The 24834-nt window shown below is 43.3% G+C and overlaps 1 protein-coding gene across 1 annotated transcript in view; it reads right to left on the reverse strand.

Annotated features, from left to right (window-relative positions):
• LOC309408786 (contactin-4) overlaps positions 1–24834 on the reverse strand; it is a gene marked incomplete at its 5' end in the record, with an annotated part of 167408 nt that overhangs the window by 94859 nt on the left and 47715 nt on the right. The window contains one exon of the mRNA XM_082004733.1: positions 11447–11542. Within this exon, the coding sequence (XP_081860859.1) occupies positions 11447–11542 (96 nt within the window). The remainder of the gene's footprint in view (positions 1–11446; positions 11543–24834) is intronic.

Consider the following 24834-nt stretch of genomic DNA (forward strand, 5'->3'; position numbering starts at 1 on the left):
CAGTTAGCAGAGCCCAGGACCTAGACTCAGGTCTCTAATTTATTTTATAAAGAGATCACAAGATGTTGCAACTTTTGATAAACGCCTATTGACTGAATTCTGTCAGACAACAGATTTCGCTCATCTTTAGCCAGCCCCTGCCGGCTCTACCCCCTTTCAATACCATTTCAATCTTCATTTAGTGGCGACTGCAACTGAACAGGGGGATAAACCACATGACTAGCTTGCAGATGATTTCTTTTTAAAGATGTCACGGGCTGCCACTGATAAATAAAAAAAAATCCATTAATGTCATGTTCCTTATTATTTCAGTATTTCCACGGTCTTTACTGCTGAGCCTCTTCCCTTCTCGTTCTCCGGGAGGGCAGCGTGCGTTACAACCCCCCGACGTCCCACCTCGCTGCCTGGCCGTGACAGCCCGGCTGGGGCACAGGCGGATGATGGCAGGTGGTTAGTAGGAAGCTGGCAGAGGTGCCGACACCGAAGGTGATAAATGACATATGCCAGTCAAAAATTTAGGTCTGAAGGCCTGTGCCAAAGTCTGTAACTGACTGCGATCCTATGTCTCACCTCCTGCTCACAAACCCCACCCTGGCTGAAACGAGGCAGACCACATACACCAGCTCAGGTGCTTAAATTAGTGTAAATCTAAAATGAGCGTGGCATTTGTGCTATTGGAAATATTTGTAATACCATCAATTTCTCAATTAAAACAGCACTGCATGTGGTCTGTGCTGGCAGAAAGATCAAGCCAAAACATTCACAAATTGTGGAAGAATTTATATTTCTCCCTTATCCTCAAATATGTTGATAAAACTGTGCATGCACTGAATCAGCAGTTTTAAAGAAAGGATTATGTCAGATTAATTTTAATCTAATCCATTTCTATCTCCTGAGAAGCTTTTTACTTCTTGCTTTTAATAATTTAAACAGTGACTGTGGCATAGTATAAAAAATAAATGATGGGAGATGCACTTTCAGTGGAAGTTACGACTCTCACTCGCTCCTTATTTAAATGAGAGTTGCATACGCTTGATTTTAAGTTTAATGAAACCTATTTTTGCTGAACTGTAGTAATCTCCAACACGTGGAACCAGACGCAGAAGAATTACGCTCTCCTGCAGCTCCCAGAGCCGGCGAGGACGCCCCGCGTCTGACGCACCCTCTCTCCCCAACGCCGCTACAGAAAGAGATACCTTGAGCGAATTTTGGGCTGTCAAGAAGAAATGCTGCCAGGCTGCTCAGATCCAGCCACCGCTTTCGGGAGCGTCACCATGCTTCTCGTGAGCTGGGACCTCGCCTCGGAGTGATGCTGCGAGGCGCTAGGAATTGGCAGGTTTGGGGAAGTTATTTTCTGGTTCTCGGCCTGAGGTAAGTCACTTGGAGGCTTTTCGAGCTCAACAGCGTATGCTCTGGAAAGCACTTTTAAAATGTTGACACTTCTTTGGTCATGGGAGTTTGACTACTGTACGGGGACGTGTGAGTGGCAGTCACTATTAAGAGGAGAAACCGATAATAGATTCAGGTATTTTTCATGCTACGCTGCTCTCCTCGCGGACTTCTCCCTCTCCCACACATCTCCAATACGCACCCCAATGAGAAATACCTAGACAAATCCCGTTTGAATTTCACTTTTTGCTATTCCGGGAAAGACACCCGTGAGCCACTGAGCCCCAGCTCGTGGGGAACACCACCTCCCTGCGGCATTTTCTGGTTTGTTCGGGAACCGAGCCTTCCCTCCGCTGTGCCCTGCATCCTGCAAGCAGAACCGGCCGTGCAGCACACAGTTTGGCTCCTGCCCCGCCACCCAGAGAGGTCTGCAACCCCTCCTGGTGCTGCACGTACGACTGCCAACCCCAAGCCACCGCTGCATTCAGACACGGTGAAAACCTCACTGACTACTGCTAATGCGAAGTACTTCCCTGACTCCTTCTTTTTCTTTCCCAGCCCCAAGGGACAGTTCAGTTTGCCGGCTCAAATTTTCGCTCCAACCTTTGGAGCGATCCAGGAAAGGCTGCTCAATGACCTTGCAGCATTTTGACAAATAGCTGAACCAACCTGTGACCAGCTTAGCAGATTTTTTGCTTGGTTTCCTAGAGAAATGGAACTTTTACAGCCACATTGCCCACCCATCTGCGAGATACTCCTCTCTCAATTAGCTTCTCACTAATTGGAACCAAACCTGACCAAGTAACAAAGGCTTACGAAAACATTAAGATAGGAGAGAAAGAGGAGAAACTATTAATGCCTCAACAGGGATAAGGTAGGGGCAGTTCAGCACTTTGGCAATCTGCTTGGCAAGAGGCAACTGCCCAGTCCTGGGCATATGGATTGTGCAAGAAGCACATTTTTAAAAAGCTCTGGGCATACCACACTGGAAGAAACCACAGGAAAATAAAGGCTGAATATTAAGGTTACTACAGTGAAGAGGGTGGGTTCATAAAATGTTCCAGGTCGCCTGCCATGTGAGAAATACGGCAAGAGATGCATTCTCATCCAAACAAATACAGAAAAGTAGTAATACTTGTAGAATTCAACTTTCCACTCCTCTAAGGATTTTGTATTAATGGGAATGCACCGTAAGGAAAAGAACTCGTACGGAGAAGCTGATATAACACTATGGGAAACGTGCTTCAAGGCTCTTGGCCAAAGCCATTCTGAACCGGCCACCCAGCAGAAACGCTAGATGCATTCACGCAGCGGCGTAAACGTTGCAGAGTAGGCAGAACAGGCCGATGCTGCCTGGACAGAATGAAATAATCCCCTGCTTTTAGGCAGATGTTAGGTGGAAACGTCCTTGGCCTCTGGCTACGTGCTATTTCTAGAGTGATTTCTTCCCTTTCCATTACTTCTTTCAAGGCTGACTGTTTTCCAAAGTTTTAACATAAACTTCGCTTAATGTGGACTGTAAGGGCACCAAAGGAGGGTATCACAAATGTTTGCTCCCACTGTTACAACAATGGCTCTAACCATTTACTAATAACGTATTAACTCTTCGGAAGTGAGAAACGAAAAGGCAGTGTGACAGCTTTCAAAGAAGAGAGAGGAACAACCGCAAGGTCGGCACTATAGGACAGGGAGTAAAAGGGCACAAATACTTGACAGCGACCGAAGAAAACTCTGTTCCAAAGCACTCGCTGCCGAGCAGCGCTGCTCGGGGGGGGAAAGCCCCATACGTTGATCCTCTGATGGTATGAAAACGCTGGGTGACTGCCTTTTTCCTTCTGCACTGCTCTGACGAGTTTTCCTCCCCTTCCTCCTGGTACTACGTAGCAGGGCCTGTACAAGCACGAGAGAATACGAGATGCGATTTGTGCGATAGATTATTTACGAGACAAGCCCCCCAAACCATTCATCACCTAATAGAAGCCATCAGCCACACTTACAGCCAAAACATTTTCACTGTTTCCAGCCCATCATCGCTTTAAACAAAAAAAATAATAATAAAAGGAGAGGGAAAACTGACCAGACGAGTAAGCACGTACTAATCATTTTTCTGCAGAGCTCAGAAGTGGTCTTAGCACCACTGTAATCAGTAAAGTGCTTTCTGAAAACATGCCTGGTGTCTACACTTCACTACCTGCTGTACAGCATGAAAGGCCGAGATTGAGATGAAATCAGAATTGCCATCTCTTCTGTCAAATGCTAAAATTTAGTTAGTTCTACTTGATTAAGCTGTGCAACAGAAGTAAAAGTTCTCCTAGCTACTGGGAAAAAAAGGCAGGAGAGAATGAGAAAACTTGAACACATCCATTATGTGAAGAGATGTGAGAATAATTCTCTGTCAACATTTCAGCTCACAGACACAGACTCCACGGCTGTATTTCCAACAGGAGTAATGGCATCAGATGGGAAGGACTTATTTGAACAACTGAGCTTTAATGAATCTCCTCCTCTTTGGGAAGATGGACTTTTACAAGCGCATCGAGAACATGGGCACTTGCAGAGAAACAGAAAACATTTTCCTTTAACTCTTGCCTTTGCTCAGGCAAAGAGATGCTCAGAGTTCCCAGATGCTCAGGAAGGTCGTCTGACTCTGCAGCAAGGAGCAGAGGGACAAGGTGTCCGGGGAATTGAGGTTCAGGACTAGAAATTGTGTTGGGAAGGTTCAGTTCCTGGGTCAGCAGGAATGTCGTTAGTGGCCCTAAGCAAGTGGGCAGGAGGAGACGCGTCCTGTAGAAACGTCAGCAGGCTTTCATCTGCATATCTAAGCACTTTGCAACCTAAAAAAGCTGCCAGCTGGCTTTTATCTTGCACAGATTAGTGAGATAAATTAGGAGTGAGAATAAATATGCTATAGATGTGATGAGTGGTGGTATGGGTTACGGCCAGAGATCTCAGAATAAGACATACCTCTAGGGAATGCCAAGGGAATATAAAATTTAAATAATCAAGTAATTGAGAGATCATTTTCACCAGTTCTCTGTGTACCTTCACCATTTCTCACAGCACTTGGAAATCTCAGTCTAACTCTATAGGGTTTTCCCACAAGGGCAGGAAGGCAAATGTCATGAGAACATGATGTATATAGATCGGAGAGAAAATCAGGGCTGGGGTGGGGGAAGTGAAGGAAATCCTAAGACAAGTTCATTTATCTTCCCAAAGCAGGGAGGGAGAAGGACTTCCAGACTTGTTTGTTCTGCACGCTTACGGGTGTGCTACCAGCCCGTCAAGTGGAACGTGCATTCCTTTCTAGGATTGTATTTTTTTAATCTCTAGGCTCACAGTGAAATGCCAGGGATGTTAGAAGGTATTTGAAAACTGTAGTTGTTAAAATATTAACTAACCCTGCCCTGACTATCAAATAAATCTAGTAAAAATGGCAGCTAAATGACTCAGTTCCCACAAACTGAAATGAAAAGAACTATTTGGCACAAAAGAATATTTTGGTTTTAAAATTTGGAGATAAAGTTAAAAGGACAGCGACCTCCAAATACTTCCCAGGCGTATCCTCTATGGAACGCAACTTACATTCAGAGCCCTGAGAAACACAAGCAAGTGTTTGCTTTGGGTTTTAGGGCTTTTTGTTTGTTTGTTTCAGTTAAGTTTATCTTAACAAATAAACCTATCATGTGAAATTTGATTAACAACACTGGAAAAAAGCAAACAAGTAAAGCTAAGTGTTTCCCCCTGCAAAGCTTCTCTCAAAAAGGAAAACATTTTCACCGACACCTTCAACTGAACACTCTATTTTACATTTTGAAATGCTTCGTGGTTTCTAAAAATATCTAAATGTAATAAAAAGGCTTAAAAATACAACGAATGAAACACTTTGGACAAACCAAAGGTTGTTTTGTTTTTGGTTTTTTTTTCATTTCGGCTAGCAGCCCCCCCAATCGATTACTCCTCCAGCTCTTCTGAGGAGCGACAGCAGACGGTATTGATCCAGCAGGGCTTTGAAAATGTGAAGCAATATAGCCTTGTTTTATGGCATCCAAATTATAGAGCTCGTCCTAAGACATGCCGAGATGCCTTAACTAGTCACATCAAAAGAAGTCCTGCAAACTTTTGGATGTTCCCCCCATTTCCAAACCCTTTATTGTGATTCAGTGACTGGGGACTGCCCAGCTAACGCTGCGGTAGCGGCCAGCGGCTGCGATGGGGACCCTCCCGTGTTTGTTGCAACAGAACCAAAGCCACGTTTTAGCTACACACACACTTTTATGATTTGCAACTGTCCCCTCTTCTCCACAGTGCGATCACTTAAATACCTACAGCTGCTCATCGTGCTGTTACGCGGGCCCCGAACGCCACGTTCCCGTAGCAATGTTTACTCTTACACTATTTTTGCCGTAGAGCTTCACAGGTAGAATGGTTGACACACGTCCATGGTTAGGCTTTTGATTAAAAAAGCAGTGGCAGTGATGGAAACCTGTTCATGCACAGGGTAATTATGTCAGGAAAATGCTAACAACACGGGTAGGTTTCTACTACTTCTTACACTGAGTTAGTGCATGTAAGTGGACAAACAGGGAGGGGAAAAGAAAAAAAAAATGAAAAGGAACTGAAAACTTCTAACAGACAAGGCACCATAAATACAGCAGGACTGGCTTCAGGGGCTCAGGCATCCACTGCTCCAAGAGCAGAAAATATGACAGAAGCAAATGTTTAATTTGCATTTATTCTGGTTTTCAGTCCCACAACTTCCTGAGCTCCAGATGAACATTTGTTTTCCAAATTTCCAGCACTCAGCAAGCACTTCATCATAGGAGGCAATCGCATCATTATGCTGCTTAACAAAATACCACCAGGACGCACTGACCTGACAAAACAGGGACTCCCTGCTGAAACCGTGCTGCAAGAAACACACATTCCATATTCATCTTGGGGAACTGGGAGCGGGAGGAAGCTTAGATCCATATGCTGAATCTCCAACTCTTATTACACTAAAAATTGGGACAATACACGGCGATACCCAAATTGTTTTGTGCAAGCTGTACGCAGCGTGTTTTGTGATGCTGAAAATACTTATTAATTATTTGGACTCATTTTCAGGATGAGTTTCTTGCAACATTTCAATAGTAGGAAGCTCATTAATTGGCATCATTAAGAAGAACAAAAAAAGGAACCCTCAACAACTGATGTATGTAGGCCAACACAATTTCACTTTTAGATGCCAGCTCTTTAAATATGGATGTTTCCAAGTAGCAAAGTATTAGAGTGAGCTACAGTCAAAACGATAAAGGTCTGGATGCAGATAGACATTTTTTAGTAAAACCCACAAGTTTTAAGACCAAGCGGACCGATGATACAACAGTGGGTAGGAAATAATTCCCTTCCAATTTACCATTTTTCTAATTGGAAAAGGGTATAAAACCTCATGCCTCACCTCTTCAGAGCAACAGCTACTCTCAGATTGAAGAGTTTCACTTCTAAATTTTTCTAAGGTGTTCTTTTCAATGCAGAATAGAAAATAAAGTGGGGAAAAAAAAAAAAGTAGATTCCTCCCCCAACAGTCCTATGCTTCAATGTTGGTCATTAATGTCCCCAGGCACTTTTTGCAAGGATGATAAAGTTAGGTTTGCTGTCCTAATCAAATTCCAAATAAGTGATTGCATTTTCTCTATCTTAATGCCACTCGCACTTTCAGAGATCTATTATGTTTCAACTTCTAACCCGAACGTTTTTTACTGTTGCACTACAATGTTAAATACTTGCAATGTTAGACCCCAGCGGTGGGGTATCGGGGTACTGGAAGGAACCGATGGGCAGAGCTTTGCTTTGCAAACGCTGCCTTGGACCCCGGGGATGGCAGCTGCCCACGAACCACGGCGGCTTTCTGACACGCAGCTACTTCCCAGCGATACCCGACGTTCTCTCCGGAACTTCCATCTGCCCAGAGCTGGACCAGGAGAGCGCTGAGGTAATTGTGCCGTGACTGCTAGAGACCAAACAGCTTCGATGACACTGGGAGACACGCAGCTGTGGCCGAAAAGCATTCACTTTGCAGGTGTGACTTTTAAAACACATCCTTACTTCCAACCTTGGGAGGAAGGAAAAGGAGGAAGGAACAGTGGAAGAAAATATTTGCATGGAGAAGATTAATTCCTCCAGAATAAGGGTCTCAGTCTGAATTAATTGGACCTATTTTGACTTTCCATTAAATACTTTCTATGCAAACCAGAAACAACCACCCACGTAACTCCAGCCCAGCTTAGTTTCAAAATTGTAATAGTATCAGTTTAGACTAACTGTGAATCTGGTTACAATTACGATAATTTTCTACCTGGAATAGAGCAGGTCATGGATCGTGGTCATCTAGGAAGTCATGTCCCATCCAAATGACTGAGGGAAATAATCACCCTTCGGTTTTCTGCCTTTCTGGGCAGCAGAAACACGCTCACCTCCCGGTCACGGTAGCAGGCTCTTTCCCGCATACGGAACACAAACTGGTAATAGTATCAGCACCTTCCTGGAATGTTTTTGTATCACCAGTACATACACCCAGACCAAAACTTTCTCCCGAATCTCCTGAAAAAATATAATACAATTTCCTTCTCACTGGTTACACAACCGCCACCAGCCGCCACGTCTCCACACAAGGTGTTCATGCTGCCAAGATTTCTTAGGGCAAAAGAGAAACCTCTCAGCAACCGCAGGGCGAGGCTTTGCTAAGGAGACGGAGACAAACGCGCACGACTCCCGCCTCGTCTCCGCGCTGCCTGTGCCGTCCCCGTGCGCCGCGAGGAGCCGGCAGCCTGCTCTCCCGGGGAAAGGGGAGGCAGCTCCGCACGGCCGCCAGCCGCAGCGGGCTGGGCGGTGGGGCTAGTTCTTCTGACTGGGAAAGGGCATAAAAACTCGCGCCTCAGCTCTTCGGAGCTTCCTGAACTCGGCCCCTTGATGCTCTCCACCTTGGTGCAGCACAGTTCCTTCGGGATAGGACGAGGGTGAGCACCGCTCGTCAGCCTCACGTTCAAGGCGCTCAGATGAATGGGGTTTCACGATCATGGAGCATTTCTGCCCCGAATCTCCCCTCCTCTTTTCTAAAAAGCTAAACCTGATGCTTCGCCCATAGCACTGCAGACTGCAAATGATCCATAACCCGTTTTCAGTGGTTTTTAATACCCAGCTCTGGCGGCTTCCTCATCAGATATGGCCATGAGACCCACCTGAAGGGGCTGAGGTGGCAAGCTCCATCCACACACACCAGAAGGCAGGTAATTTTGGCGTATAGTTAACACTAGAGGAGCCACTCTCATAGAAGTTAGATGCTGTGATAACAAGTAATTTTGTGGACTTGATATCACAAGTGCAAGAACCACCTTCAAGTAATGAACATCAGAAATCTGAGATGCCGAAACTTTCAGGACGATCTCTGAACTAAAAGGAAAAATGGTATTTGAAGTCAAAAGGCGAGAGAGGCCCTAGCTGAATAAATTAAGTGGGTAGGTACGTTTGCCATATAGCTCCTTCCACAGAGCACGTAAAAGCAAGGTTTCCCGTTGGTCCGCCCTCCAGCTGGTCAGACGCAAGTGGAAGAAGCACTTGTCTCCTCCAACCTGAGCGATAAAAGCAGCCTAACAGCAAACGGCTCGCCAGGCAATTTTCGTCCCGCTGATGAGGACAGACAGATTTCAAAGCAGGATTGCAAATTTCTTTAAAAGGGACATAGATCTATAGAAGATGGCCGCTTGTTTGCAGCGCACTGAACGACCCTCTGATGAAAGAGCCGGTGTTGATAGCGGCGGTGCGCGGCACGACACGCGGCGCTTGTCGGACACACGCAGGCCATGCCTGAAACGGCGTTCGGCACGAAGAGATGACTGACTGACTCCCTTTCTAACACTTCTTTTGATATAAACGTAACAGTGCGACACGTGTTCAGGAAGTCAGCCAACAAACGTAGGGCTGGCACATCTAAAACCAATTTGTGCCAAATTGAAAGAATTGTTTTGTATTTTCTAAACATTTATACCATCCTCTCTGAAGCACAGTGCACCAAAGTACTTACTACATTATTTATTACAGTTGGCTATTTGTAAACTCTGCTTTGAATCTGCTTTTTCCCCTCTAACAAATTTTGCCTTTGCCGCTGAGAAAACGCTGGCTTTCCTAGTGCCGTTAATACAAACTGCTCATAAACCTTCTCACACAAACACCGGAGTCGGTGATGCTGCTTCTTCTCAGAGAAGGGCCTTTGGCAGGTAACACATGCTGCCAGAAGAGATCATTGCAGGGCAGACCAGGCAGCAGATACCGTAGTCTTCCCTTTCATCTCCTTGTTAACTGCTTTGTTACAGAAAGAAATATATTGAGAATCCAGAGAACAGCAAACTCCTTGGTGTTAAAATTCAGAAGCTACGTGAGTATTTGGTGTTCTCCAGATTTTCAATATACTTATACAGCCCACTGGCTGTACTTAAAATATTAAGACAAACTAGAGTGGAAGGTTTTTAAATATCCTCCATGTCGATGAGAGCGCTGACCTCCTTTCCCTCCCTCCCCCGGGTGGGTGCACTGTGCCATTGACTCTCTAGTCCCCAGGATAACGTAGGTCAGAAACGTGGCTACGGAAAGCGCCCAGGGAGTACAGAAGAGCGTGACACAAATGCCTGAAGGATTCAGGGCTGAACCAGCCCAGCTTGGCCAGATCTGAAACCTACACCCCTTGCGGAACGCCAGGCGATGCTTGAGGAGCCGGTCGGGTGTCTGCAGCATACTCCCCAGATCTCATCTGCTCAGGCACCGCGCGAGACCCGAGGTGCCGTCTGGGCCAGCGACCAAGGAGCAGGGGCAACGCAACGCAAAGGTATCTGCACAGCCCTGCCGTGGCCAGGCACGGCGTGGGCCAGATCCAATAACTGGTGCCGGTTTCCATAACCATATGGGGACACGTACACCGTTGCCCCTGCTCTAAACAGCGAGTATAACACGGGACAGGTGCAAAAACGACAAATTACTCGGATTCTAAGCGGGAATCAATCATTTTATAATGCAACTATACTACACTCTACAGAGTACATGTAAATAAGACCACTCTAACACCACAAGCTGGTTTTTTTCCCCTGTCTGCTACTACAGCTTTTCCATTTCTCCATGGAAGTCAGAAACCTGCCTCTTCCTGAGGTGTTAGAGATACCAGTGACTGCCAAGACAGGTTATGTCCTTTTCTGCACAGTCTGTACTTCTGGACAGTCGATGAACACCAAGTTACAGTTAGTACCTGTCTCTGTAATAATAATGGACTTAAATGTATCACCAGACAAAAACAATAGTGCACACAGTAGCAAACCTTCGGGGACTTTTGGATGTAGAGTTCCTCCATCGTTCTGTCTGGACCTTCAGATTATGGTCTCCAGAAAACTAGGTGTAGTTATGAACACCAGCAGAGAATACAGTGGCGTCTTCAGCATCCCTAGATAACTTGCTGGCACGTTATTTCCTCCTCTCCTACAACACTCTCCCTTGCCTCTCCCTCCCATAAAAACAGTAGGAAGAGTATGTATTACCATTCCAGAAATAAATCACCATATGAAACTTGGACAATTGTTAACAGATCCAGAGTACCCAGGAGACAAAAATAGTGACGAGTGAAAAAAATAATAATGAAAAGATGACGCACAAAAGCGGCTCTGTCAGCAATCTTCAAGCTCTTTGCAGAAGACACACCCAGGCCACATACAGAAAGGCTTCTCAAAGTTGCACAGGATATTGGTCATGTCTTCTATATATGCATGTATTGCTTTGGTCTGCATGAGTTCATCTCCTAAGTGCATACTCATATGCAGTAAAACTAGGCTCTTTCTCTGCACTTACACCCAACTGGAGCTCTCCCGGTGCCTTCCGACAACAGGACCACCCAGCGCGACCCATTCAGTCAGGCTGGCACCACCACAGCCTTCTCCTTTAAGATGTGCCATTTTAAGCTTCCTGAAGCATACCCCGAGAATGAAAACCCTGCAAATGGCTGTCGAGTGCCGAGAGCAAGAGGAGGAAACTGCTTTACCTCCAGAATGCGGCGGTGGTCCACAGAGCAGCACCATGCCCTGGCCCTGGCGCACGGACACCGTGCTTCGCGTTCTGGTCTTGAAGTTCTCAAGATCTGCCGAGAGAGAAAGAACTCAGTTAGAGGGAGTTTAATGGTTTTTACCCGTGAGGAGGACAGAAGTTTCATTCGGAATTTGCTGCGTGCTGGGGCAGTGGGAGGCTGCCGCGGCAGCACCCATCAGAAGCAGCAAAAGGGTCAGTAAAGGTCTCTACAGGCTGCAAGGTAAGGTAAGGGGGAAAAGGTGCTGACTTACCCGCACCTAGAGAAAACCCTGTAATGCTGATGGAGTTTTACTTTATGAATTTATAAAGAATTACTGCCTTAAACACTCACTACCTTCAATTATGTTATAAGCTCGTTTCCCTTTAGGAGACTTGTTGCCGATGCCCTTGTAACCCAGGTGCGAAACCCTTCCTCTCCCATAAGGAAGTCTCTTGGAATAGCCGTATCTTAGCCACACGGCGCTTAAATCAAATTCCTCCTTCCACCTCTCTCCTCTTCCTCTCCTTCAGGGGCCATGTGCTGCAAAAATGCAATTCCCTGTCTTCTCTCCTTGCACGCTGAATTCAAGAAACTTGCTATTAAGTGCCGAGGGGACTCTCTGTGAGCTGAGCAGCGGCACCAGGTATTGATCAGCACCGTCGGCTGCTGCGCGGGAGCACTAATACACTGAATCACTTTGGTAGCCTTTTGTCTTCAACTTTTCACTTTTCCTTTCTTTGCTTTCAGTGTAGCTGAGCCGTGGTGATTACAAACCTGTTGTCAGTGCAGTTGGGAACCAGGAAAAACACACAAGCGATAAATATTTAGCAGCGGGAACTAGGAGGAACATCATTATAAGGTTTCAAGGATGAAAAATTAAGCCTTGATTTTTATCCTCTCTTGAAAATGTTTTCTGGAAGCACTGGCATGCATACTTTAAATAAATAAATAAATAAAATCAGAAGACTTCACTGCTTCATTTTAGAAACCTTCTTCATAGACCCTTCCTGCTGAAGCCAAATTCAGGACAAAATCCAGGCAAAAGGGGAACTACAGTGGAAGTAGTGAGTAACACTTTGTTATAGTGCTAGTAGTCATTGTGAGATTTCCAACACGGTTCTGCCATGCCCTTACGCTGTACATTACATCATTGCTGGGATCTTAGGATTATATTATTTCAGTTTTTTCACTTTGGTGGATAAATACTGTGGGGGCTTAAAAAACCTGCTACACTTAAAATACACTGCAGTGAATTATCTGTGAAACAGAATTAGCCCAAACCTGCCACCCTCCCGTCTTTCTTCTGCCCCAGTCCGTGGACAGAAGCAACGCTGAGGGAACCCAGGTGGTGCTGCCGTTTGCATTAGGTGCTGCGGCCGTTGCTTTATCACACTCTTTGGGCAAAACAGGTTCACGCAGGAGGTACAAAACTACACACGAGTTTAAAACTGGTCCAAATTTAACCTGGGTATCAATTTAACAGCAGGTTCAGCAGTGTGAGCTGTTTGTTCAGACTCTCTGTAGCTACAGGGAGACACTAAAGCATGGAGTTTCTGTCTCAAGTCGTAGCTGAGCCTGTAACTTTAAGCAGGGTGATTTTCTTTGTCCTGTCTTTTTTTGGCCCAGGAAAAAAGACAAAAGAAAAACAGAATACCCATTATCAATGAAAATAGAGAGATACAAATTCTCTGTCTTAAGTTCTACAAAAAAAGGTGGAATGGCACCTTCCAGGAACCACTATTACACTGCTGTGGCTACCTGCCAGACCCATAGATTTAAATATATTTTGACTGCATACAGGCACAAGATTGGATCTCATCCTCACTGAGGACAGCTGCGTAAGGAATAATAGCCTAAAACCAAAATGACGCTTGGAAGAATAAATGTGCTATTAGGAAACATTTTTACATGAATATTATTTCCAATAAATGAAAAAGTAAAGTAAAAGCAAAACAAGTCTCAATCATCAAAGCAGATGCTTTATAAACACACACACACACACATATATGCACTAGAAAGAAAATTGCAGAAGTATTGGGAAGTCTCAAATAATATTTAATGCAAGATTCTCCACATCTCTATTTGGCTATTTATATTTTCCTCCACATTGACAGAATACATCATGCCATATGCATATAAATACATACATACACAAAACATTTTAGAGATTATCCAGAATTCACTTTTCAGGCCTGGATCCTAAAAAAGCCATATGCAGGTCTGCTTTGGAACAGATGAAAGAAAAATTGCATCAGCTCTGAGCTTGTGTGTTTAAGCCTACTTAGTGCTCTAGGGAATTCTGCTAATCACAGGGGAGGGAATGGAAAAGGTCTCTCATTAGCAATCATAAAAAGCAGCCACCTGCTTGGTGACCCAGCAACTCTTGATTGCGATAGTATGGAGAGAAAGTGCGTGACTCAATAGCTTAAATGCAAATCTAGTCCTCTTTTTTTTTTTTTTTTTTTAAGGAAGAAATAAGCCTGTTTGTTGACAAAACAGCTAGCCATGTATTTATGGCAAGGAAAGGATTGCTACCAGGAAAAGAAGTCTCTGCTTGGATGAACAACTTGGAAATGATGGAAGAATGGTCAAAATCAATTGGAGGCAGCAAACAAAGCAAAGCATTCATCACTAGCGCTTGCAGTGCAAACTACCAAGCTTTGAAAGTCAACTGACAATTCTGAAAAGCCTCAGGCATTTGCTTAAAATCTGGCTCCGAGAAAACTAACAAGATTAAGATAATTATAAGAAAGGCTAATGTCTCATCAAACTGATTAGGCTGATTATGCTCATGCATTCTGAAATCTACACTTCAAATTTATTTTTGCAAGACCTAAATAGTAACTTGAATTAACAATAATATCATTAAGATTTTATTAACAAGAAACTTCATTTAAACACCACCTTGCAATCTTTCCCAAGAAATTAGGAACAGTATCAGTGTTGCTGAACAATTACAAAGCATACAGATTAGCAATGCGCGGATTTGAGAGGTTCTCCTCTGCTTTCACATGCTTTGCAAAGTGGACAAATGCCTTTCCTACAAACTTCTGCTCAAACGGGTGCAGAATATTGCACTGACATTTTGTACCACTGAATTCCCCACACATGGAGGTAAGACCACTTGCTATACAAAAGTTAAACACACTTGCTGAAAACCACCCCGTAGGAAGCTTTAATGCAGAAGTAGTACTCTAGTGATTTTTCCCCACGTTTGTTATCTTCCTCCAAGGGAAACACAGCTGTCCAGCACCTCTCTACCCCTGCACAGAAAGTAGGTAAGAAATTATTCTCTATACTTTTGACTTTAAAAATCAATGGGACAGCAAAAGAAGAAAAAAATAACCCTCACAGCTGCAGAGTGACTCTGAATTACAGCGTAAATGGTTCGGCTCTATGTGTCTCACCTGACAAGAGCATTAAGTTCCACTTTGCCTTGCCCCCAAGCCCAAAGACACCGGCTAACATCTGAGGATTTTTGTTCTTCTTTGCCAATAGCAAAAGGAAACCCATAAAAATGCCAAAAGACCTATTAAGCCAGCAAGCTCAATTATTTCTTGGCACACATACTGTTTTGTAAGGAGGCTTGAAGCAGGACTATTGTACCTCCATGCTTCCCTTGATACCAGCTTTCTTTCCGCCGGAAATCGCACCCGGGCAGAACTAGGTGACCTTGGAAATCTGAGGTTTGCAGGTGTCCGGCTGCTGGACCTGCCGCTCCGCCCGAGCAGATGATCCCCACGACACGCACCGCTACTCAGCATGTGCTGCTACAGGGCTGGCCTCTACTCGTGGTTTTCTTATCATGTCATATTTTACCTTTTTTTCTTTTGTTTCCTACTCCTTTCTATATTATTCCACCTGTTCACCCATTTCTCCCGTGTACATTGTCAATTGTCATTGTTCATCAACTCCTGACACAAATACTTTTGCCCATATTTTGGAAAAAAAAAACCAAACCACAACCACAAAACAAACCCAGCAAACCCCCTCCAAGTCCTTGAAAAACAGCTGAGGATGTAGATTAAAAGAAAACAATTTCAGATCTGGGAGAGAGGCAGTGAAAGCCTCGAACAGGTCGCTACTTTCTCAAACAGAAGTGAGACATTTCGGGCTTACATGTAGAAGCACCGTCACAAGGAGACAATGCCATCCCTCAAAGTGTTTGCTAACCCCGTGGAGGACGTAACAACACCCAGCAGTAGGAAGCTGAAGTCATGGAAACAGAGACGAGAAATTAGACTTGCTATGAATGATGATGATCAGCTGCTGGAATAAACTGCAACAGAGAGCAGGGGGTTCAGCATCTTCGATGCCTGGAGATCAAGACCACCTTTCTAGACATGTACAAACACTAACCATGCTTTAATCACGCTTAAGCAGCCAGGCTCAGTTAGGGATAAACGGGTGGGAAATGGCCCCAGTGATGAAGAGGAAGCCAGGGTACGGGGCACTGCACCCACCCAGCCTTCAGATGCGTGACATACTGCGGGGGAGAAGGACGTCTGCAAGCCACTGTGGCTTCCAGCCTCGTGGCCTGATGCCCACTAACAGACCTGAGGGTCCCAGAGGTTTGCTTCCTGGGGCCTGGCAACATAGTATGTAAGATCTCTGAAAATAATCCCATTATGATTAATTATTAAGTATGCCACCGGGTACTAAATACCTTCTGACAGAAATAAAAGACACGGTCATTTAAGGAGTTCACAGTTAAACGGTAGACGTAATGCAACGAGCGCTGGTAAATAGAAGGGACAGAACAAGACGAAGCAAAAGCATGTCTGGAAGTGATAAGTTCATTAAGTTTTAGCACGCAGGCATCTCTGTGACTTAATTAAGGTTTTAGGATGTGAATTGCTTCTATTACAGTGATCTATCATTGCACAGATCAAAAAAGAAAGGAGCTTTAATTTCAATAAAAATATTTATACATGTAACACAAAAAACCATAACCAGAACTGAGGATTGCTTCTTGGAGCTGGGATCTCTGCGTGCGCTTTTGGTGAAAGTATATCCGTTCAACAGCTCCGGGATTTGTGGCACTGAGCAGAATATGACCATGAAAAAAACCCGTTTCTATTCATGGAACCAAAAAGGATAGCAGATGCAAGAAGGATGTAAACTTACCCTAGCTAACCAAAGCAGCGTATGTCTGCACAAGAAACCCTCGGTCACTTGCACCAATGACTAACTTGCAGATCAGGCTTTTATTTTAAATGCGTCATTCCAAATAATCGAGATCAGATATTTGTATGACTGTTAGGAAAAGAATACACTTGCATATTAGTTTTTGCCCTATTTAATTTGGACATTCTCTATTTAGAAAGCAATTGTTGAAATTAAGAGTAACCACTGTGGAAGAGAATATTAATGCTTTCCAGTTCTGGGGATCGATGTCCTGCCAAAGCTTATTGGGAGCACACAATACTAAAACTACTGAAAATAGAAAAATACTGTATAAGCTCCAGTAACTCCAGCATCACATGAGGATGTGATTAGTAATGTTTTCAGTGCCGAGAGGAGAATATAACGGGCAGGTGTTATCACAATTAGCACTTACTCAGACCTTACTTAATGAGTGAGGATGCCATTTAAACTCCATCATCTCCACAGTATCAATTCTAAATCAGACTTAGACCGATGTGAGTATAAAGCTGTATGTATTTAACCTGTGAAAAATACTGTGATTTGTACTGCTGACACCACTGTGCTAGCAATTGCACGACTTTGGGAAAGTAATTTAACTTCTCTGAGTCAAAGTTTGCACATCTCTAAGGATGAGTACTTAAACTGTGTCTCTCAAAAGAGACTTAATTAGCTAATATTTGCACAAAAACTTGACATCTGATGCTGAAATGCACTGGAGTGCAATATGCTATTAGCCTGTGCACACCAGCACCCACCCTTTAACAGGAACTTGAATGCCTTTTCTTGCGTTACTGGATTTTTCTGTAGCCTCCATTAAAACTCTGCCTTAACATTTAGTGACACAGCTTACGCAGGTACTGGTAAGTGATGCCAGTCTGATACAGATGCTTATTCCTCAAAAACGCTCAAAAGCCCAGAAGGTGCCAGCAGCAGCTGTCAATCCCATCAGCTTTTCAGTTTGGGTAGGATATTGCATTGAGTGACCTCCTTCCGAAACCTCAGATGTGGTTTAATAAAAGCTTAAACAATCTGAAACAATCCAAAGCCCCTTAAGATGGGATAGTTTGTCTCAGTAAATGGCATATGGAAATTTTAATCAAAAACATATGGCTTTTCACAGTTACTATTATCCAACTTTGGCTAGAGTAATGCAAAATTTCCCTGAGTTTTATGTACAAAAATCAGTCTTTATAACAAAAATGATTCAATTAGGAGGAAGGCAAAAGAGCTGTAGCCTTTTATCCTTTATTAGGACCTACTTGGGTTTGTACTTTATTTATGAAATGTGATAATAATTCTTCTAAGCGACCACTGGATAAGTCCTGGAAATCAAAGTTTGCTCTTCAAAAGAAATATCTCACAGATGACGTCGGAGTACGAGCGAGCAAGAGCAGATCAGCTCACCTTCCCGCAAGTTTCCACAGGCGAGGGCAGTGTAGTATTTGACCTCTGCTTTTTGTGCTTGTATCCCTTCTCATTTATAGCTCCACCGATTGCTCTGTTGCCAAGACCCCCGTCCGAGCAGAGAGGTTACGGCGTTTGAGGCCCACTTGGTCGCCCTTATTGGCCACAACGTGGAACTAACCCAGCTGCTGAACTGGGAGCAACCTGGGAACCAGACCCAAACAAGGCAGCTTCCCTCAGGAGGCTGCAAGTCTCTGGTCATCGGTGATTTGACAGAGATATCCCTATTTTTTATGAGAGCTAAGCTCTGTTTTGCCTGCCTTTGGTTGCTGGAGGAGGGTTTCCATGGTTTGGTTTTTTCTTTTTTTTAATTATTTTTTAAATGCGTAGCATATTTTTAGAATCCAAAATGCGTTCATAATTATGCCGGTTCTGAAATTAAAGAGAGAACTCTCTATGCAAGAGGGTTATTTTAGAACTATTAAACAAACCCAAAAATATTATAGAAAATTACATGAATAGTAAATGATTCAAACTGATGGTGACAGGTGTCTGCGTGTCTTTTAGAAAGCCAATTTATGTGACTACATCATGTAGAAGGAAGCACTGCGGTACATCACCTTGACTGGCATACTGTCAAAAACCCGTACACCATTAGTGAACCCTTTGTCATTACATTTAAGGCTTTTTTTTCTAATTAGAAAGATTAGAAAAGCAGTGTCGATGCTATTTTTATCCATTATTCTTGTTTAACTGATACAAAACTATTTCTCCTATTACTATATTCTAACGAAAACATACGTACATCAAGCACTTCTTCATACATCACTGAATTTCAATTTCCATAAGAAAACATGACTAAAATTCAGGCTTAGGGAAAAAAAATGTTAGTGGCTTTTATACTGCTATATTTTACTTAAAGTCTATCTCTAGAGACTTTTGTAAAGCAAATTTGATAACACATCAGTGATATTGCTCTACTGAGTCGACGTTAATAGCAAGTAGCTACCAAAGCATAATACCTGTTATCTATACGTCTAGCTATATCTTCAAATGGCTCATTATCCCTATGGAGTGAGCTATTCAATGAGCCTTGATAGAGGATGTATGTGCTCAAAGGAAAAGCAAGGGACTGCAACACGGGACCCCGAGAATAAAACCACAAGATAACTGCAAAGGCCCTGCTGGTGCGGCCGCAGGATGGAAACAGATGCCTCCAAGCTGTGAGCACGACCCGCAGCTCCTCTTCACCAAAGGGACGCACCTTGGCACCGAGGAAAGGCGGGTTTGGCTGGAAGACGGAGAACCACGAGCAGGAACGCAACTCACATAAAATTTACATAGTAACCCAGATATAACAGAGGCAGGACTCAATGAAGAAAAACAAGTTCATACACTAGTAGTAGTTAATGTATAAAACACAGTCAGGCGCAGCTGGGGGAAGAGACCCACCACCATCACCACCACGCTCTCCAAACAAAGCAAGCGCAGAGGCAGGCAAGGGGCTGTCAACGCCTCCTCCTGGGAAGGCTGACACCACCCGGCTGGTGGCCAGGAGGGGAAAAGGAATTCGCAATCCCGGGTACTATGCACTCTAGCCTTAGTACCATTGTAACTACTAAAATATGTCTTTGATTAGGTTACTAATATTTCAGTTAGATTATCAACAAATCCTTTGATCAGGGTTTTTAAAAATGGGGTTTTTTTAGCCCGTATAAATGCTTGAGCTCTTTAGTTTGGTATTTTACCCTTGAGGCTTGGTTGTAATTTGGCTACAAGAAACTTGAATGGTTAAAAGCAAATTTGTTAATTGACAAACCGGAAATTAAAACTTGTTCACTGGCAATTTCAGGTATTCTTTAGTAGACCACCTTTACTACATATATTAAATGAATTTCGAAGCTCCCATAATACAGGAAGTAAGTTAATGATATAGGTAAGGGGTAGTTACTTCTTCATAGATGTGAAACGCACAATCCACTTATGTATACAGATACAGTCAAGACACCAAAAGTCAATTTTCAAGCATGACTTAAAGAGATTTACGGAGCATAATGGCGTTTGCCTTCTCCTACTCCTTCTACAATTTTAAGATGATCCCAGCAATCTAAGATTTAGAATGATGTTTAAGGTCACATACGGTCCTTGAATCAAAGTAAATGGGGTATTTTTATTATTAAAGATTATACGACTTATCTCAAGGGTATTCTGAATAGGTTGGCAATGACACTTTGTTGAACAAAAAAAAAGCGACCAGAGAGTTTGGCCACGTTTTCCTGGTTCAGACTGAATAAAGAAGCTTCTACCAAGAGATAGCTTGTATGCCTTCTCCCAAAGCGTTTTCATCAGATTTGCATAACTCTCCACATACAACAGGACATATTTTCATATCCTGGACAAAATACACAACCAGATGGAGACAGAAGTCATTTGCATCGCTGCCCATGGAATAATATGACTTCATTGGCTGTAGACTATAAACTATGCTAATTTGGCCCATAAAATAGTCTTGAGATTCTAGTGCGTCTCAATCAATTTCAGATTTTAGAGGACATTGGTTTGAAGAAATCATAGCCCATCTATATGAAGGCAGGCTGAAAGCACTTTAACTGATGACTAGCACCCACAAAAGCATTAAAGCTTTTTGCTCTCAAACACATGACAAGATTTGCCTCCTGATATTTATGGCTCTAATATCTCTAAACACTGTCTCTATAAAACCTGTGCCTGACTTTTTAAAAGCAGGGCTTTATGTCATCCCTTTCACAAATACACAAAGATTAAGTTCTTCTGCCCATGTCCTTGCTGTTGTGTCAAGACTACACAGCGGGCCGTGCAGTTCAGAATAAAACGTCCTTTGATAAAGAGTTTAATAGAATTTTAGTTTAAGAGCTGGTGTTCTAATGAATAATTTTTAGAGTCACTGATTTGAGAAATAGTTTACAAGTGTGGGGATGAAAGCTTTCTAATTTGACCTTTAGAACAGAAATTTCACTGGGATTTCTACTTCACTGAAAAAAATAGAAGTTATAGAGGTAAACATCTTTCCATTCCCCCACACTGCCACCCTGTCCGAAAATATTTTTGCTTGGACTTTATTACTGTGGACATTAAACAAGGTACTGCCTGTGCATCTTTACCAAGTGGCCAGGTCCAGTTTGGACTTCTAGACCTTTCCTTCCCCTGATCTTTCCTCCACATAAACTGCTAACGTTCTCACAATATGCAAAAATTCTCAGATGAGTCTTTGCTGTGGGGGCATCTGCAGCTGGAAGTTTTTCACGATGGGGTTTGCTCTGAAAGCTCAACTTAGCTACACGATGAGAAGAGACGCATTGCTGGAGGAGGCGCAGGTTTGAACTCAAACCAGATGTCCTCAGAGGAGGACGCTGCCTCTTGCCAGGGAGAAGGGCTCCATCTGAGCCAGGAGTGAGCTGCAACAACCACGCTTGGGTTAGGAGAGGAGAAAGCTGGTGTGTTGGTATGCAAGCCAAGATCTTGTTTTCCCTGCAAGCCCTCCCTGCTCTTCCTGTCACTCACATCTCTGACCTATGTAACATCTTGGACTTTGACGTCTCTATCTAGGTTCTCATATTGAGACTATGGTTAAACCTTGACAAGTCTTTCTGACCACCATCTATCAAAGACAGATTTGTCTACCCACATGGCTAAAATACCTTCTCAGGGTTTCACCTTGCATCCCAAAGACCATGACAGCTTTTCTTTGAGCATTACCAATGCTGCCGGCCAACACGCAGCTGCGGGAGTCACAGACCCTCACGCCATGCTCAGACTGCTTTCTCCTCCTCCATCACACCGAGCATGAGCTGCTTGTCCTCACCGGGTGCCTCCTCCTGGCACACTAATCCTCAGCACCTTGCTGGGATTTGGTCCTTGCTTCCAAATAGGCAACAAGGCAGCCCCAGTCCTTTTTTTGCCTTCCTTCATACCACTCATCTTACTGGGCAACAAGGGCCCTTAGCAATATCTGCAAGGCACCCACTGTTCTCTTCCCAAATCAAATCACTCTCTTCTATGATGTTACCAAAAAAAGGAAAAAAAAATCCTCCTCAACTTTATGTTCCATTTCATAAAAGCTGCCTGTTTATTTTCTTTCTATAGGAAATATTTCAAATGTTCATTTTGAAGCAACTCTTCTGCTTGAGACAAAATGCTGAGGACTCAGAATTTTTTTTTTTTATTACTTTAATCTGGAAAATCTGGGCAGACATTTCCCCTTGGGTTGACTCAAACAGAGTTAGTTTACTCCTAGAATTTTTTTATATTTTCCTAGCAAAACAAAGCGTTATTCACACACTCTCTTCCAGCACAGATGATTTTGCAATAGGCAGAAAGCAGTACTTCTGTGGGCGGCAGGAGATACTGCATTGCCCTCTCTCACTTCATAGCTGAGCATTAACATTGCAGATGCCTTGCGTGTACCCCACTGGAGCACGCTCTGCTCTTCCTACTTTGTGCAGCTAAATGAATGCAAATACAGACCCCAAATAATGTAAAATAATGTGACACAAGCTTGCTGAGCTGGAAGTTTCAAAGAAAAACTTCCCTTTGCTTGATAGAAACACAAACAAAAAAGACCCCCCAGAGATCCTGGTCCTCAGAGGATATCTGGTGGTTCAGCTTGCCTATGGAAACGTACATTATTATGCCAGGCAGCATCTCTTAGAGAGGAGACATCTTTCCATTCTGTTCATCTCTCACTTCTAATGAATTATGAAATGGCAGTCACGTTTGTTGCAGACAAGAAAACTAACATGGGACAACTTTTGACAAACATATTTAAAGCTCTGCTGTCCTTTGCATGCCAAGACCGGCTCCCTGGTTTTGCCTTCCAGAAGAAATTAGGAAAGAAAAAAAACAACAATGAAAAAGCAAACGCTAGAGACACTAGGATAAAATTGTTCTGCACTGGCCTTACATCCCATCAGCAGGAGCAGACATTTTCTTACAGAGTCCACCTCTGCCTTTTGGTGTAGTCTTGTGCTTGACCAGGGGGTTCTGTAACTGCTATTTTCCATACATTTAAAGACAATACCGATTCACATTGATATAGAATCAGCAAGGATCAACCTAAAGATAATAATTATTTCTTCAAGCTAGGTAAATAGCATTATTTCATTCGACAGACGAGAGAATTTCGAGCCAAAAGGGGAGGCTTTACAAGAAGCATCCTAATAACTGAGAAAATAACAAAGAACTCCTGATTCCTTATCTTATTCTCTATCAGATGGACCTAAAAGACCAGAAAAAGTGATTACAATATGTCACAAAAACGTATGCTTACAGCTCTTCAGACGTTTGTGCCACCCTAGAATCAGTTTTTGCAAGATGTTTGGAAAGACTTGTAATGTGAAAGAACCTGAATCAAAAGAAGCTTTAGTTGCAACCACAGATGTTTATGTGGTTTGAATCTCATCACAGATTGCCTGGACGGCAACCGTTCACAGACCTGCCATACCTCCAATGGCTGTAATGGAGAGAGTGAGCCGGCAGGGATTAATTGTTAGGGAAAAGATGCCCCAAATTCATTCCCGCATGACGAAAGCCTGGCGAGCACTGATGTGTGTGTGAAATAACGACCGGGGACCACCGACTGGGGACACAGCATAGGTCTATCCTGGCTGCTTATGATTATATTGCTGTCAAAGTCTCTATGTGATTCTTAATCAAAATTTCAAAATATTAAAATTCAAAGGAAATAGCCTTATTAGATCTTAATAATTATCTGTAAGTCAAGAAGGAAAGATGTCTTTTATATTTATGAGTATTCAGTTGGTCATATCCCATTTTGTCTTTTCAAGAAAGTATGGTTCAATCTCATTGAATAACCCAGTTCCCTGAAGGGTCGCTGCACTCTCAATGATACTGCTTTATATTGGCACCTACATTTCCAGGCTATTTCATTTATTGTCAAAACAATAATTTAAATTTGCAATTCATTTTCCTTTCTTATTTATGCGCCCTTCTAGCTGTCATCAGAGTAAGACAACTGGACGTCAGTGATTTGCAGAGATACGACTGTATTCAACGAAGGTAGCTGGGCTATATTCTGAAGTTATGCCAAAATGAAACTCTAATATAGCTCTTCAACCGTTCCGATCCCCAGCTTTAAGAAAAAATGCTCAGAGAAATATTCCGTAAATACAGTCACAGTCAGGGGATTAATGCTACTACTAAGGACACACTAATATTCACAGCATACTCCTATCTTCATTCTCGGTTTTAGCCTTCAAAGAGCAGGATAGATTCTCTAGTAAGCTAGCGGTAAGCAGCCTAACAGCCACCAACGGGAACCACCTTGCTGGTAATGCAGGTAAGCTGCAAAGGCTTCAGGAGTGAGAGAGAGAACGGGAAATACTGCTGATAAATAGCCCAGCATCAGATCCTGCACGAAGCCACAGGGAAAGCAAGGGAGGAAAGACAAAGTCTTGCTCTCTCCTTAGCTTACCGTGGGAGCTTTACACCACTTTCTTTATGGCCTACGCACTGAGCGTGTAAAAGGAAGGGTGGTAATAAATTAACAGGGAGGTGTCAAAATGACCGACTAAGCCTAAGGTAAGAAGATCTTCAAAATGCAGAGGGACCTACTCCATTTCAAAGTGAAATTGTCCCTAAAACCTGGGCTCTGAATCTGAATACTGACTGCTTCATTCAGAGTATCACAAAAAACAAGAAATCTCTCTTTTTATTTCCTTCCAGGTCCAGTCAGAGTTTCCCACAGCACCCTGACGTGATGTAACACAGAGATAATTTTCTCAAGATTAAAAAGTGTTTCATGTAACAGCAGAGAT

Source organism: Phaethon aethereus (genome assembly GCF_964289735.1).
Source record: "Phaethon aethereus genome assembly, chromosome: 11".
NCBI classification, from domain to species: Eukaryota; Metazoa; Chordata; class Aves; order Phaethontiformes; family Phaethontidae; genus Phaethon; species Phaethon aethereus.